Source organism: Mustela putorius, unplaced genomic scaffold (assembly GCF_011764305.1).
Source record: "Mustela putorius furo isolate JIRA1106 unplaced genomic scaffold, ASM1176430v1.1 tig00000695_pilon_pilon_pilon, whole genome shotgun sequence".
Taxonomy (NCBI): Eukaryota; Metazoa; Chordata; class Mammalia; order Carnivora; family Mustelidae; genus Mustela; species Mustela putorius.
The window spans coordinates 7,791,495-7,807,638 of NW_025421447.1; the positions used below are offsets into that span (position 1 = coordinate 7,791,495).

The 16,144-nt window shown below is 48.4% G+C and overlaps 1 protein-coding gene across 6 annotated transcripts in view; it reads right to left on the reverse strand.

Annotated features, from left to right (window-relative positions):
* MYH10 (myosin heavy chain 10) overlaps nucleotides 1-16,144 on the reverse strand; it is a 121,588-nt gene that overhangs the window by 79,141 nt on the left and 26,303 nt on the right. For all 6 annotated transcript variants that reach the window (XM_045083358.1, XM_045083360.1, XM_045083361.1 and 3 more), the window contains exon 4: nucleotides 11,232-11,259. In XM_045083358.1, coding sequence (XP_044939293.1) covers nucleotides 11,232-11,259 — 28 coding nt within the window. The remainder of the gene's footprint in view (nucleotides 1-11,231; nucleotides 11,260-16,144) is intronic.

Consider the following 16,144-nt stretch of genomic DNA (forward strand, 5'->3'; position numbering starts at 1 on the left):
CAGGGGGCACCACGATCAGGCAGGGGGAGAGACAAACGCCAAGGTCTTTGCCAGGAACCAGGGTGCAGGTATAAACGTGGGGCTGGAGGCAAACCAGCAGCGAGGCAGAGAGCTGCAGGGACTCTGGGGGGCAGCGAGAAGCTCCCCGAGTCCTGGGAGAAGATCTGCATTTTATTCACGCATTAATTTCTCAAGAGCGAGTGTAGTGGTTTTTCTCCGTTTTGTTAACTTTATTCAAAATACTCTGTATTTCAAAGCTAATCATGATGTTGGCGGCTGGCTTCAAACAAGTAATTTTTCTGTTAGGCAAGGAAATGAGCCTCTCATTTTGACTGATGATGACTTGTCTGGAAAACAGTTCTGATTGTTCCCTTTCTGCTTAGTTGTGTGTCTCTGTGGTTTCTCCGCTAGCTCCACTCCATTGGACCCGTTTCGGCGTGTCCTTAATACGATCTCCCCCCTCCCTGTCACACTCACTGGTGGTGCTTCAACAATGCTTATGATCTCGGCCACATTTCTGTACATTTCAGGTCTAAGGGGACTTTGACACAGAGGACATGACTGTAAAGACAGAGGTTACCAGCAAGCTCCTGAGAGGGGAGATGGGGAGCCACACATAACCCGTCTTAAAATGTGGCCAGTACCTTCTAAAACAGGAGCCCGTGATGAAGAAAGAACATGGGCCATCTGAGGCCCATCATCACCGCCCAGTTACTGTCCACTTACCTGCTTGCCCACCACTCAGGGAGGGGCACCTTAGGTTACCAAGCCCCGAATTATTTTACGAATCCATAGCTGCTTGCCTTAATGGCTAAGAATGTGGGTTATGGGGTGGGGGCGCCTGGGTGGCTCAGTGGGTTAAGCATCTGCCTTCCGCTCAGGTCACGATCCCAGGGTCCTGGGATCGAGCCCCGCATCAGGCTCCCTGCTTGAGAGGGAGCCCACTTCTCCCTCTCCCACTCCCCCTGCTTGTGTTCCGTCTCTCGCTGTGTCACTCTCTCTGTCAAATAAATAAACTCTTTTTAAAAAAGAAGAGTGTGGGTTATGGTGTCCAGATGAGCTGCCTAGATTGAAATCCTGTCCACCGCTCTCTAGCTCCGGGCTTCAGTTTATACTCCTTTCAGTGAGAGACTAAGTACTTCACAGGCCCCGGAGCATGCCTGTAAGGAGCCTAGCTCTGCCCCCAGCCAGAAGGCTCTTGGCAATAATGCTAATAAGTAGGTATGAGAAGCATGAAGGTATTAACAGCAGTAAAAAAAAAAAAAAAAAAAAGCTAATCCCCAACATGTCTCTGAAAGAGGTGGTAGGATCAAAGGCATAGAGTTAGAAATCTCGAAAATGATTTTTTAAAAGGGCAACAGCACGTCCGTCCCAGACAGAGGCAGAGAATTCAAAGCAGCTTGGACAGAAGTAAAGACAGGAAGGAGCCCATCGGAAAGCTTGGCAGGGGTCTCACCGAGGAAGCGGGTCAGGAGAATCCTCAGAGAGCAGAGCGACAGAACAAGACCTCAAAGCCAGGAGGACAAAGGGATCTGATCTGGTTTCCACCGAGGAGACCAGACCCACGGACGAAGGCGCTCTGCACGGGAGGGCTGCTCCGTCCATGCTGGTCCACGCGCTGCCAGTGTGAGGTCAAAGAGGAGGACAGCGAGCAGCCTGCGTCTCGTGCAGGACATCAGGACACAGAAGGACAGGGGTTTCTGGCCTGGAGGTGTTCTGGTTCTCTAGAGAGGTCTTTGGCCCTCGGTGGCTTTGCAAAGACGTGCACAATCCCAAATACAACGTAAAAAGCTACAGCGCTAAGAAGGGGGGAGGAAGAGCGTTGACAGGTGATTGATTCCAGGATCTTTCCTGGAGTCCCTTCTGGACCCTGGGTACATTTCCCCAACGAGAAACTCCTCACCCAGATCTGAACAGCTTCTTTTCTTCTTCTGTGGATACATCAACTTCAGTGTAGTTTCAAAAACCCCCTCTGCCCCAAGGTCTCGCTTCAGATGACCTCCGTTTGAACACTAGCCACACATGACATTAGCTGACGACTGCCGACAGTTTCAAAACTCTGTTAGAAAGCAGTTTATTCGCGAGAGCCGAGGTTTTGTGGTCAAGACGAGCCTGGGGTCGGTCCTCCATCCCATGAACACGAGGGTCAGCCTTGGCTACCATGGAACAGGACGACCACAAAGATTCACGGAGGGAACTCTTGCAAAGAGCTGAGTCCCTTTCCTGGCACACTTGCCAAGAACATTTTAAACTTCTCTTCACCAGCTGATCTGAATACTACTTTCTCCCCTATAACTCAGCTATCATTCAGATACACCTATCAGAATCCAAAAACTCCCCCAGTTTTAAGACTTGAGCACTTTTAAAGCAAGGATCATCTGAAAAGCAAACGGTGGTCCAGAGAAGCTGACGGTCTGGCCTGGAGTCACGGAGCTAGCTCAGGGTGGACGAGAAACCACCAGACATCTACCTGACCCCATGACGCTTTTTCGCCTACACCACACTATTGCCTTAGATGTGTGTTTTAAGCATTTTTTTTTTGGAAGGCAGTTTTAGAGATGGAGAGGAATGCAGAGGTTTCCCAGCTACTCTCTGTGCTGGCACAGACACAGTCTCCTCCATTAACAACATCATTAAAATGGGACATTTTTTTACCAAGGACCCTACTTCATGATCGCCCAAAGTTTGATTAGGCTTCACTCTGGGTGTGGTTCGTTCTGTGGGTTTAGACAAATACAAACATGTAACGGCGCACATCTATAACACTATATGGGATAGTTTCAGTGCCCTAAAGTCCTCTGCACTCTGCCGGCTCATCTCCCCTCCCTCCCACACCCCCTGTGCTCCCTGCGTCTATGGCTGGAGCCAGACAGTATGGAACCTTCTCAGATGGGCTCCTTTCACGTGCTCGTGTGCCTTTAGCGATCCTCCAGGTCTTTTCATGACTTGAGAGCTCGACTGTTTTCATGGCCCAGCAAGACTCCATCGTCTGGACGTACCAGTGCTTATCTACGCACCCTGCAGAAGGATATCCTGGTTGCCTCCTGGTTTGGGTAATCGTGTACAAAGCAGGTCTTCATGTAGGCATAAGTTGAACCCCAGTGGGCAAATACTACGGAGTGTGACTGGTGGGTCATGGTAAGAATATGCTTAGTTTTGGGGCGCCTGGGTGGCTCAAGTCATGATCCCGGGGTCCTGGGATCGAGCCCCGCATCCGGCTCCCTGCTCAGCAGGGAGGCCTGCTTCCCCCTCTCCCACTCCCCCTGCCTGTGTTTCAGCTTTCGCTGTGTTTCTGTCAAACAAATAAATAAAATCTTTAAAAAAAAAAAAGCAAACAGTTCAAAATCCAGATGAGTTTAGTCAGCACTAAAATTTCTATAGGATAAAATTCCCGAAGAAAAAAAAATCTCATCACATCCCGACAGAAGGCTGATGTGAGGCAACCACTGTTTTACAACTGTTACATGATTAAATGCACTTAAAAGGAGAAAGACTTGCATTAACCGGCAGTTAGAAAGTAGTAAATGTAAACAGATTATTCTTTAAAAAGGGAGCTTAGAGAACAGAATCATTTCCTAACCAGGGTGACTGCTCTGTAAATTTCAATTCTAATGAGAGGAAATTCAACATAAGGATACATTCTTAATAAGATTTCACTGCCCATGACACAGGATTAAGTGTAGAAAACATGGCTTTCTCGTGGTAAAGGAAACCCTGCAAGTCCTCACCAGAGGCTCTGGCAGCACATGAGTTCAAGGACCCTGCAGGGGGCTGGACCCATAAGTGGGGGCCCACACTGCCAGGCCTGGGTCTGCAGAGGGAAAAGCTGGGTGGGTAGCAGCAGGCAGAGGAGACCAGAGGGGAAATGAAGATGTTCATCCTTTTGGAGGAAAAGTAAAGAGTAAGTGATTAAAATAGAAAGCTTAGAGAGAGGCAATCCAACTACCTAAATATATATATATTTTTTAAAAACACTGCTTCCGGGGAGCCTGGGCTGCTTAGTCAGTGGAGTGTCCAATTTTAGTATATGTGCTGCTGAAACAAGTACTTGGTAGAGTGTCTGACTCTTGGTTTCAGCTCTGGTCGTGATCTCAGGGTCGTGAGATCAAGCCCTGAGTCAGGCTCTACACTCATCATGGAGTCTGGTGAGATTCTCTCCTCCTGCGCCCTGCCCCACCCACCACTTGCACTCTCTCTAAAATAAATTAATAAATCTTTAAAAAAAAAATTGTTGCCTCCAACTGTATTTTTCTTTGTGATACTATCACAAAGTATCACAAAGTGTACTAGTATCACAAAGAATACTATTAATAAAAAATAACTACTATGTAAAATTGAGTAAATAGTTAATGTCACACAGGAAACTTAAGCAGCTTGGTTGTGTGTTGGCTAAAGTTGAAGAAATCCCAGTTATAATATTCTTGGACTTCTTTGGTGGCTACTCAAAGACACCACAGAACGGATCCTATTCTCTCAAATCTAAGATACATTGTTTCACATTTTCCTACTTCTCAAGTCACAGTGTAGCTTCTAATAGATATGAACAAGAAAAATGTTATTAAATATCATAACCAGGAGCATCCAAGAATTAAGAAAGAGTGCCGAGGCCAAAAGATCTACTGGGGAACTTTCTCCCAGGGTGACTGTAATGTTCCCCAACGCAACAGAGGTTCCGGTTACACAAACAGCCCTGCAGACGTGTATTTAAGATTTGCGTAGTTCATTATACACAGATTTTAGCTCCAAAGAGAAAGATGTAAATACTGGACTTCAGTTAATGTAATGTACACTGAGGTGCTTAAGGGGAAGGGCACCGAAGTCTGTAATTGAACTTGAAATAAAGTTCAATAAACTTAAACTTGAAATAAATCAAGTGAAGGGATTGACAGCTCATCAAAGCGGTATAAAAATTACTTTAAACTGAAAATATCAATCCGCAGCCACGGAAGGAAACATTACCTAACCTTAAGCACAGCCTCCTGAAAATATAGAGGCCATTCATCCCAGGGAGTGTCCTGACTGGAAAAAGACAGACCCAGGAACTACAAAGTCAGCCGTCTGTCAGCATGGTACAGCCCGACAGAACCCTCCACGCTCTCTCCTTGAAGCCCTCTCTTTCTTTTTGGTCAAGCTTAGCATATAAGCCTTTTATTTCTGGATACTCAGCAAATGCTCCTCACGGAGTACTCCCGTGTGTGTGCAGATAATCGTAGTCGTTTCTCCTATTACTCTACGGCCAGTTAATTTGCAAAGCCCCGGGTGCAGGATGCAAGGTGGAAAAGGAAAAAAATTCCTCCCAGCACGAACAATAAAATGGATCGACGGATGGACAGAGGAGGAACACGGCAATATATCGTACAGCAAATCGAGTGAAATATTAATGGTAGAATCTAGCTGGAGACATCTATGGGTCTTGACTCAAAATTCTTTCAACTGTGCTTTATGCTTGGAAATATCCACAATCAGATGACCGGACAAGTTAAAGGGAAGGAAAGAGAAGGTACTTGCTGACTGCCATTTTGTGCTCAAGAAGACAGAAGGGGACTCTACGAGACTCACTTCAGAAATCCGACCCTATTAATTAAGGACAAAGGAGCCTAAAATTACCCTAATTACAAATGCCTGCAGAGGTCACTTCTGGTGACAAAAGTAGATTAGCGTTCTCTATCTAACCTTTCATTCTATCAACAGCACTCATTCCTTCCCTGAGTGTTTCCTGCATCCCAACCTTTACCAAAAGTCCTCAACAAAAATAGTCAACCCAGGGCACCTGGGTGGCTCAGCTGGCTGAGTTGATTTCAGCTCAGGTCGAGATCTCGGGGTTGTGAGTTCCAGCCCCACACCAGGCTCCATGCTCAGCGCAGAGTCTGCAGGAGATGCTCTCTTTCCCTCTCCATCTGCCCCCTCCCCCCACTCGTGCTCAACACGCACTCTCCTGCGCTCTCTTAAATAAATAAATAGATACATCAATAGATAGTCACCCAAGCTCCAAAACCACCTGCTCAGGGAGGAGAGGTCTGCGGAGGTCCACGTCCTGCCCCTGGCTCCCAGATTACTGGATGTGGGGATGTGGGGTACTGTCACCAGACAGCACAGACTGGCAACCCACACATTCTCTTCTGCCTCACTCATGAGCAGAATGTAGTTCGTTTATCCATTTCATGGAGAGTCCCAATGCCTAGATTTCCGTGTGATGATTAACCGATGGTGTACGATGAAGGACGTGGGTGGTCTTTGTCCCTGGTTCCTGGGAGGGAGCCTCTAAGTCCTTGGATAGTCTCTGTCATTTATGGGGGGTACTGAGAGCTTGTGCCAACGAGGGGACTCACGACAGGCCCCTAGATAGTTCCAGGATGGGCACTGGCCACACTGGAAGACCAGTCCAGAGATCAGAGGTTTGGGCACCGAGTCAAGGAAATCACCCCAATATCCCAGGAGGGGAGAGGGGCTGGAGACAGAATTAAAACCCACGGCCCATGATTCAATCACTCATTCCTGCTTGACAAAACCCCTTAAAGACTCCAGACTCTGAAGCTCGGGGGAGCTTCCTGGCTGGGGATAAACATCCATGTTCTAGGCGGGGAAGTGTCCAGAGGATATGGAAGGTTTACAATGGGGTCGCTCCCAGACCTTACCCTTGCTGTCTCTGCTCTGGCTGGATCTGATTCGTCATCCTCGTGAATTATCAAACCCAACAGGGCAGTGACCCCCAAATACATAGCTGGCTGGTCAGAAGTGCAGGTGGCCCGGGACCCCATAAGCTTAAGGCTGGGATCCACAGCACGAGCACTGTGTGGGCGAGTAGGCCCTGGGTGGGCCGGGTCAAAACTGCATCACAAGACACTTGCAGATCGGGTTCTAAATAACTTAAAAAAAAAAAAAAAAAGATTTTATTTATTTGACAGAAGAACATAAGCAGAGGGAGAGGGAAAGGGAGAAACAGGCTCCTGGCTGAGCAGGGAGCCTGATGTGGGGCTCAATCCCAGGATCCTGGCATCATGACCTGAGCCGAAGGTGGACGCTTAACGACTGAGCCTCCCAGGTGCCCCAATAACTTTTTTTATTAAAAAAAATAATAATAACTTTTAAAGAACACCAGCCAATGAGATAAACAACAAAAGAAAGCAAAAAGTTAAAGACTACTCTAGAATACAGAATTGAAATGAAGAGACCTAAGGCAAGGATCGTGGATTTTAAAAATGAGAAAAAATACGTTAGAGGGGCACCTGGGTGGCTCGGTGGGTTAAAGCCTCTGCCTTCAGCTCAGGTCATGATCCCAGGGTCCTGGGATCGAGCCCCGCATTGGGCTCTCTGCTCAGCAGGGAGCCTGCTTCCTCCTCTCTCTCTGCCTGCCTCTCTGCCTACTTGTGATCTCTGTCTGTCAAATAAATAAATAAAATCTTTTTTAAAACTGGAAATCGGATCCTACATCAGATACTATAGAACTGATGTGGACCTTCTCAGCGTGAGGATAGCCCGCAGTTACGTGGGGACATCCTTGTCCTGGGAAGTCACTTGAAGAATCCCAGGGTGTCAGGAAGTCTGCAATCCAGTTGCAAATGGTTAAAAAAAAAAAAAAGCTTTTGCACATAGGAAACTGACAAGGTAAAGGGTATGCAGCCATTTAAAGTATCATTCTGTCAACCTAAAGTAGGTTTGAATTTTTTAAAAATAAAAATGTGGGGAAATGCATCAGCAAAAGTTTTTAGAAGGCTAAAAATGAAGAAAAGTGGTAAAAAAAATTTTAAATCACAGAAGCTGGGTGATGGGCATACACAGCCCACGTACCATTCTATTTCTGTGTAGCTTTTAAGTTTCAAACTCAAAATGCCTTTTAAAAATGGTATCAGGAAGGTTTTCCCTTGAAAACATACAGTATCACCAGTAATCCATACTTCAGCCTGTCATCTTGGTTCCTACCTCATTGAGATTCGTGCTTTTGTTTGCCCTTTTATCTGTTTCTGAAATATGTTCCCTGTTCAGAGTAGGGTGCTGGGGTCTCCGAGGTTATTAAGACCAGTCGAGGTAGGTCACAGTCCCCACCCTTCCGCCTAGTTGTAAAGCATGGTCTGGGCAACCCAAACAAGGAACCAAGGGCGGCAATGGATATAAAAGAGGGTTGGGGAGAGAAAAATCAGTGTGCGTTGGAACCTGTCATATAGACGGGACTCAATTTGAGGAGATTTCGGTCCCCAGAGGGAAGATGATGGTAAAGGCACAAAGCCAGCCGGGATCCATAAAGTGGGTCAGACCAGAGCTATGGGACCGGCTAGGACCAGACAGAAATGTCCGACAGCTTGCCAGAAACGGGGCCCTGCAGACAGAGGGGTCAGAGGACACGGTGAGATGCTGGGGCTGGAGCCCTGAAACACAGGAGTGGATGGCAGAAATCAGGAAACTGGGTGATGCGCAGCAATGTAGGTTAATTTTTCCGCATGCTGAGTTCAAGCTAACATGTGTTCCTTACTTCACACCGTATGCTGTGCTTGCACCAAAATCCTTGAAAACTGCCACTCCTCTCCTGATGTCCTCCGTGCCTACAGGCTTCAGGGCACCTCCCTTGTCCACCTAGAACACCGATTCTTCAGGAAGCCATCAGGGAGTGTGAGAAGAATCAGGGTCTAGAAACTCATCCAGCTGCAAGCCTGGCCACCTGAGCTAGCAAGCACTGGGATCTGGAAGTACCAGGCACAGCCACTGCCCACAGAGGCCCAAGCCCCCCATTCCACCCTGGGACTCCTAGGAATCCTCCGGGCTCACCACCCTGCCATGCTCAACCCCGCTTGGTGCCCAAGACATCGTCTCCGCGGGTCGCTTGGCATTTTCACAGTCTGCTCCCACGCTGTCCTCTCCCCCGATCCAGAACCACAATCCCGTTTCCTCTGCACACCCCGGATCCCCCTTCCAGAGGGAGCAAAGGCCCCCACACCTGCCACCTCTTCACTGAGCAGTCCACGGACCCCCCTTCCAGGTGAGGACCACCCCCTCTCTCCCCTCCGCGGTGCCCCCAGACCTGAGCCCGGCGTCCTGCTCGCTCTCCCTTACGGTGTCTGCAGACCCTGGCATGGGAAGGAGCCCCCAGCCTGCCCCACCACTCCTCTCCAATGGTTCTGGACTTCTGGATTATTCTCTCCCAGGGAGATCATTAAGAACAAAACCTCTCCTCTTGTTTCCAAAAATTAAGCACATTTTATTCCAAAAGAGTGGAAAGGATATGATCTTGGAAAGAAGGACGCTCCACTAGGTGAAAACCTTTAGCCTTACGAAGGGCTGATGACGCGTGTCTGTGTGTGCATGTGCGCATGCGCGGCTGAGCCCCTCCTCTCCGCAGGTGAGGGACACATCCCAGACCCCGCCCCTCAGCACCCTCAATTCCAGTGAGCTCCCCTCTGCCCACGGCCTCACTGCCTGCTTTTCCTGCTCTGCCTCCAGCATCCCCAGCATCATTGGTTCTACTCCATCGAGACCCCTACACTGTCCTGACCTGTCTACTCCCTCCCAACAGTGCGCTCCCCTCTGCCCATGCCCCATGGGACAGCTTCTCCACCTCATGTTCTCTGTTCCCTTGCTCTGCTGTCCCCCACTTGCTGCAACGGCTCCACCTTTTGATGGACGGGATCTGGTTCCACTCCGCCGCTCTCCGGTGGAGGATGGACCACAGCGATGGTCCCAACCGTCTCCACTCTCACTCTATCTGCTCCCCCTGCCTTGGCCCTGTGTCTTGCTTGGGGCTAGGAAGACCGCAAAGGTGACAGGAGCAGGAACTTGAACGAGGCTCATGCACTGGGGCTCACTGTCTTGCTGCTTCTGGAACCTTGCCCCCCCCCAAGAGCCAGCAGCTGCAACCCCCCCTCCCCAGAACCCACAGCAGAGACAGGAGCAGCCCCAGTGGTGGAAACACCAGCTGAGACAACCCAGTTGCCGGGAGGAGGATTTTAAGCCATGATGTGCCAGGCTGGTTGGCTGTTCAGGAAAAGCTCACCTGCACAACCCCAGAGGCTGAACAAGGCTAGGAGAAAACGTACGCAACAAGCAGACCCGTGCCTGCTACCTCCACCTCTCCTCCCCTGGCTTATATCAGATACCGGAGCTGCGACATCAGGGAAAAGAGAAGTTAGAGACCAGAAGGTTCCAGCCCCTCATTCAAACTCGTCCACGGTAAACGCTGGACCATGCACAGCAAGATTCGGTCAGTCTCCAACAACTGCCCTTCACTCTCCCCCACAGTTTGAGAGCAGCAGGCCTACACCTGCGGTTTGGGATTTTAACTTTTCCACTCTCCCATCCTTTCTCGAGTGTAATCTGGCCTCTGCCTTCATCTCAGCCCCTGGTGCTGGACGGACACACCCAGGGCCCCGGTCTCTGTGGGGCTCACCCCGTCTCCAGGCTTCTGTGCTGGCCGTAGCCACGGACACACACCCTCCTGCCTCCTCAGCCTCCCTGACCTCTGCCTGACTCTTGCCTTTCCGAGGGGCTCCACACTCAGCCTTCTCCCTCCCGTCCTCTGGAGGCAGCCCCTCTCACAGGCCTGCACCTGGGGCAGCCCTCTCCTGAGCTCCACATCCAGGCGGGTAGTGAGAGAGGCAGTGCGCACTGCAGCCAGGTCCTCCCCCACACCCACTGCCTCCACTCAGGGCCTGCACTTCCCCTACAGGCTGCCAAACAGACACCCCAGGCCCTCCAGTGACTCCCCTGCACACTTGGCACAGTCATACCTCCAGCTTTTGCCTGCACCGACTGACAGCCTCCCGATCACTCTTCCGATGCAGCCCACACTGAAGCCAGGCTGGTCTTTCTAGCTAACGATTCTTTGCTAAGCCAATCTAATGGCATCCCGCTGTGGATATGGCTTCATTCACTCCCGGTGCTCGAGCATCCAGCACACGAGGCAGGTGACCATGGGTAATGCGGACACACTGCCGACATGTCCAGGAGCCTACCAGGTGCACGCAGAAACTAGAGATGAAGGTTTCCCAGATAAACACTGCAAAATGTGGGAGACGCCCAGTGTGACCACCAAACAGCGACCCTGGATTTAAGCAACCTATACCATCTCAGTCTTAAAATGGTCACTGTAAGGTTTACATCCAATTCTTAAAATTACTGCTCTACTCTCCCCCTCCCAGACCAAAAAAATAAAATTAAATTAAAAAAAAGCAAACAACCAAGAAACAATTGCTTTAGTTTCCAACAGAATCACAAACAAGTCAGAATGTTCAATATTTACTTACGTGCAAAGAATTGACTGGTCTTCACGATCTAGAAAACAAAAAAGAACACAAAAAAACAAAGTGACCATTTGCCTGCTTTTTTTAAAGACCTGATATAACAAAGTTGCAGTCGTGGTCCACATCGCGCTGGGGACTCTGCAGACTCTGCGTCTCTCCCGTAACGCTTCCCCGCCCCTTCCAGAGCCCTGAAGCCAGTCTCTTTGGCGCGTGGTAATGCCAGGTGCTGAGGGGGTAAACAACGGCCCCAGCTTCGGGGGCTACGTACCCTCATCAAGCCTGATGCGCAAGCCCAGCTCCGTCACTGGCTTCACCTGAGAAGTCCTGTAAACATGCGACCCCGGTCCCTCCCTCATGGAATCAGTTTCAGGCCAGCAGGGGCTGACCCTCCCTCGCCCTCTATAAAGAGGAACCCCAGGTGATTCTGAAGCAGGGTCAGGTTTGCAAACCGCTGCCTTTCAAAACGGCTTCCAGAACACCCACCACTGGAGAGGAACTGGATTTAACTTGACCTTAAAGGAGGGGAAAAAAAAAATCATCACACACTAAGTGGAGAAGGTGGAAGGGGGACAAACACTGCTGAGTCTAACGGCCGTCTCCAGTCCAAGTGGCATTTGTCCCCAAAATGACAAAAGAACGTGCCACGGGGGGGATCGAACGTGATTTTAAAGTGAAGCGTGATTTGAGTCTTCAGCTCGGTTTTTCAAAGGAAAGGGTGAAATTCAAACCCACGTCCAGCCCACGGACGAAGCCGCAGTGTGGGACGTGGGACCTCCAATCACTTCCGAGCCTGCCTATGTGCTGAACAGGTGAGAAGTGTTCCTGGAGCCGGTGGGGGAGTCTGCCCACGCCCCGCGGCTGCCAGGGGCGAGCGCTGGGGAAGCTTCCCAGACCTTCTCCCTCTGGGTCCTCAATGCGTCCTTCTTTTAACCCTGTTCTGGAGTTAGACGATACCACCGGCTGCCTGCCCCCTAGAATGAGCTGCCCAAGGTCAGGCTGTCTTCTGTCCTTATTCCCACGGTGACGTTAGCCTTGATTAGGGTGGCTGACTGCAGGGCACTGGACCCCTGGGTGCTGGTCCCCCTCTGTTGCAAACTCACCTTGCATCTCTAAATGTGGCATCGACACCTGCTGGCGCCAGCACCTTGACCTAAGATACTGGGATTTTATCAGGTCCTTGCTTATTCACTGCGAGCACGAGCCCCAAGCCCCCCAGAATGCAAGCCCCGAGCCCCCTATATTCTCCAGGTCTGCCTGAGCAACTTCCATAGAACTCCATGATTGCATGATTTTTACGGCTTTTCCAAACTGGTTATCATAGTACAAACATCAAAATGCATATAAATTAACCAAAATTCAATTGCCTCCTAATTAGTTCAGATGGCTTTCTTCCTTCCAGCTGGAGACCTGCACAACCACAGCCCACCCTTCAATTCTGCAGCATCCTTCACTCCCCGTGCTTCTCACCCCCCGGCCCAACAAAAACCAGAACAACACTGCTGGCCCCACATATTGACCCTCTGTGTTTGTCCGTCTGGTCTTGTATGGCTTCAGGCCTCAGTTTCCCTAGCCGTGCAATAAGGGTATGGGCTTGATCACCTCCAAGATTCTCTCCAACTGTGATCCCACCATCCCTCTCTTCCGCATCATGAATCCTCATTATTCTTCAAGGGCCAACAAAAGCACTATAATAATGCACAATGACCTTGACCTCTAAAAACCTGTAAATGGAAACAAAGCCTCCCCCTGGTATATATGGGAAACAATTTCACTTTCAAAAATGCAACTAGCCTGCTGAAGATTACAGACTCTTCTCCTAGCTCAGTGCTTTCCCAAGCAACCCCAAGAATCCCACACGCGGATCCTTGATAAACCCACGCCGAGTTAAATCCTATGTCAGCAGCGGAAACAGTTTCAAATCAATGACCTCAGCTCCTACCTTAAAAAACCAGAAAAGAGCAAATGGAATTCAAGTGAGATAGAAGCCAGGAAATGAGAAAGAACAGAAATCAAAGAGGGGCGCCTGGGTGGCTCAGTGGGTGGCTCACCTCTGCCTTCGGCTCAGGTCATGATCCCAGGGTCCTGGGATTGAGCCCCACATCGGGCTCTCTGCTCAGCAGGGAGCCTGCTTTCTCCTCTGCCTGCCTGCCTCTCTGCCTACTTGTGATCTCTGTCAAATAAATAAAATCTTAAAAAAAAAAAAAAGAAATCAAAGAAATGGGGAGCAGGAAAAAGAGGAAAAAAGGAACCAAATTCTGGGTCTTAAAGAAAAATCATACAATTGATAAACCTCTAGGTAAACTGATCAGGAAAAAGACACAAAACACCAATATCTGAGGGCGCCTGGGTGGCTCAGTGGGTTAAGCCGCTGCCTTCGGCTCAGGTCATGATCTCAGGGTCCTGGGATGGAGTCCCGCATCCAGCTCTCTGCTCAGCAGGGAGCCTGCTTCCTCCTCTCTCTCTGCCTGCCTCTCTGCCTACTTGTGTTCTCTGTCAAATAAATAAATAAAATCTTAAAAAAAAAAAAAAAAACCAATATCTGAGAATAACTACTCCAAATCCCAGCCTGACAACCAGGATGAAAGGGACAACTTTTTTTAAAGATGAAATCTGCTAAGGCTCATTCCAGAAGAAGTAACTTGATTGGCCCTGAATCTATTAAAGAAATTTAATCTGTGGAACTCATAAAATGTCCACAATACCTCAGTTAAAAAAACAACAGGATGTGTAATTAAAAACCTTACCACAAAGAAAACATACTTCACCGGTGAATTCAACACAACATTTAAGGAAAAAAATCTTATCAAACTTTTCAGAAAACTGAAGAGGAAGGAGGAGCTCCCAACCCATTCTCAGAGATAAGCCTCACCCTGACACTGTGACTACAGAAACATGATAATACAAAAAAATGGTAAATATCTGTCATCGGCAAGGACACAAGAATTCTTAACATGCTAGCAGATCCATTCCAGCAATATACAGAGGGGAGCACAGGACTAACAGGTGACATTTGTCCCGCAAGGCAACATTAGTTGTGTCCAAAGGCACTTTACTCACTGTAACCACAGGCTAAAGAACGTCACCTAGTCATCCAAACAGACGGAGAAAAACATTGGACAAAACTCAACAACCATTCAAGATTTAAAATGCCTGAGCAAACCAGGAATACAGGAGACTTTCACGAATTTGGTTAATGAGCAGCCTTAAAGGCAGAAAACGGAATGCCGTCCCCGAGACCAGGAACGAGCCCAGGATGTCTGCTGTCCCGTCTATTCAACAGCACAAGGCCAGAAAAAAATCCAAAGTGTAAGATGGGAAGGACATGGTGAATGTCTCTGTTGGCAAAGGACACAATGGTCTCCACGGGAAATCCCAAACACTCGACCCAAAAAACCTTCCAGAATAAGTGAGTTTTGCCAGGTTGTAAGATACAAAGCCAATACATGTACTTAGAGATATTTCTATGTATCGACACTACGCAACTGGAAATTTTTAAGTTTAAAGTTCCACTTAGTCCTAAAAAACATGTAACGCCTACTTACATTAAGGTATTATTTTACGCAGGTATAAATCTAATGAGAAAGGAGTTTGTGATTTCTGCCATCAACTTTGTGCCTGAGAACTCTTTCATTCATTCATTCAATGACTTTCTTGAGCACCTACTATGTGCCAGACACACACTGCATTTTATTAATACAGAATCCCCGAGAATCCAAACTTAGGGAAAAAGGTAAGCTCTCTTCTGTTTTTGTGCGTTAAAGCAGCAACTGATTGGTGGGACCCTATGCTCTGAATCCTCCCCTGGTTAGCGGCTTTGCTCACATTGGTAACTGGAAACCTACGTGAGCAGCTTTGGTAACTACCGTGAGCCATACTTTGATGAACGTAGTATGTGTCCCAACCCAATGTGTTATGTAGGACATCGGCCCGTAGCCCTGACCTACAGAGTGGAACGTGATGGAATTGTTTAGAAGGGGGTTTTTGGTTAGTATTTTGTGTCACACTTTTCGATTATTATGTAATCAAAGCTATCAACTAATTTTTTTTTTAAGATTTTATTTATTTATCTGAGAGAGAGACAGTGCACATGCAAAAGCAGAAGGAGGGACATAGGGAGAGGGAGAAGGAGACTCCCCGCTGAGCAGAGAGCCTGATTCAGGACTCGATCCCAGGACCCTGAGATCATGACCTGAGCCAAAGGCAGACACTTAACCCTGAGCCACCCAGGTGTCTCTTTTTAATTTTCATATCGAATTTTATTATGGTGGAAAAGAAGATGTCCCACTGCCTTGGTTTTGAACCCTAGTTCATTACCTCTTACTACCTACATTTTCTTGGGTCAAGTTTTTAACTTCTTTGTGCCTCCGTAAAGTAGGGACAGCCAATTCTTTTGACTTCAGACGATGGCTGTTGTAGATTACATCATACACATAAAACGTTTAGCCCAGGGCCCGGCACACAGTAATATTCAGTAAATGCTCATTCTGGCATTGATAATGGTATCAGTGATAATGTGATATGCTGGTAAGCTACACTCTCCTTGCTCCGTAGGCATGTGGCTGGTTGGGCAACCCAGTAGTGGGACGTTAACATTTAATCACTCTTAACTATTTGGTCAGATTCAATTTTCCCATTCAACCTGTCAAGATCACTTGAAGAATTCTCTTTCTTTTCATCAACTGTATTTACTACACTGAAGTTATCTATACATTTTACAGCAGGCATCCTGCATCAAGTATACGGATAAAAATGTCCCAACGGGATCCCGCCGGGGGACACCCCGACAAACTAGACAGCTTCCATCCGCAACTGGCACCTCCGGGCACCCTTTCCAAAACAGCCATGAGGATGTCACAAAAGACCATGGAATGGCATGGGGATGTCCTGATTCTCTCTTAACACTGTCTCCTGTACTT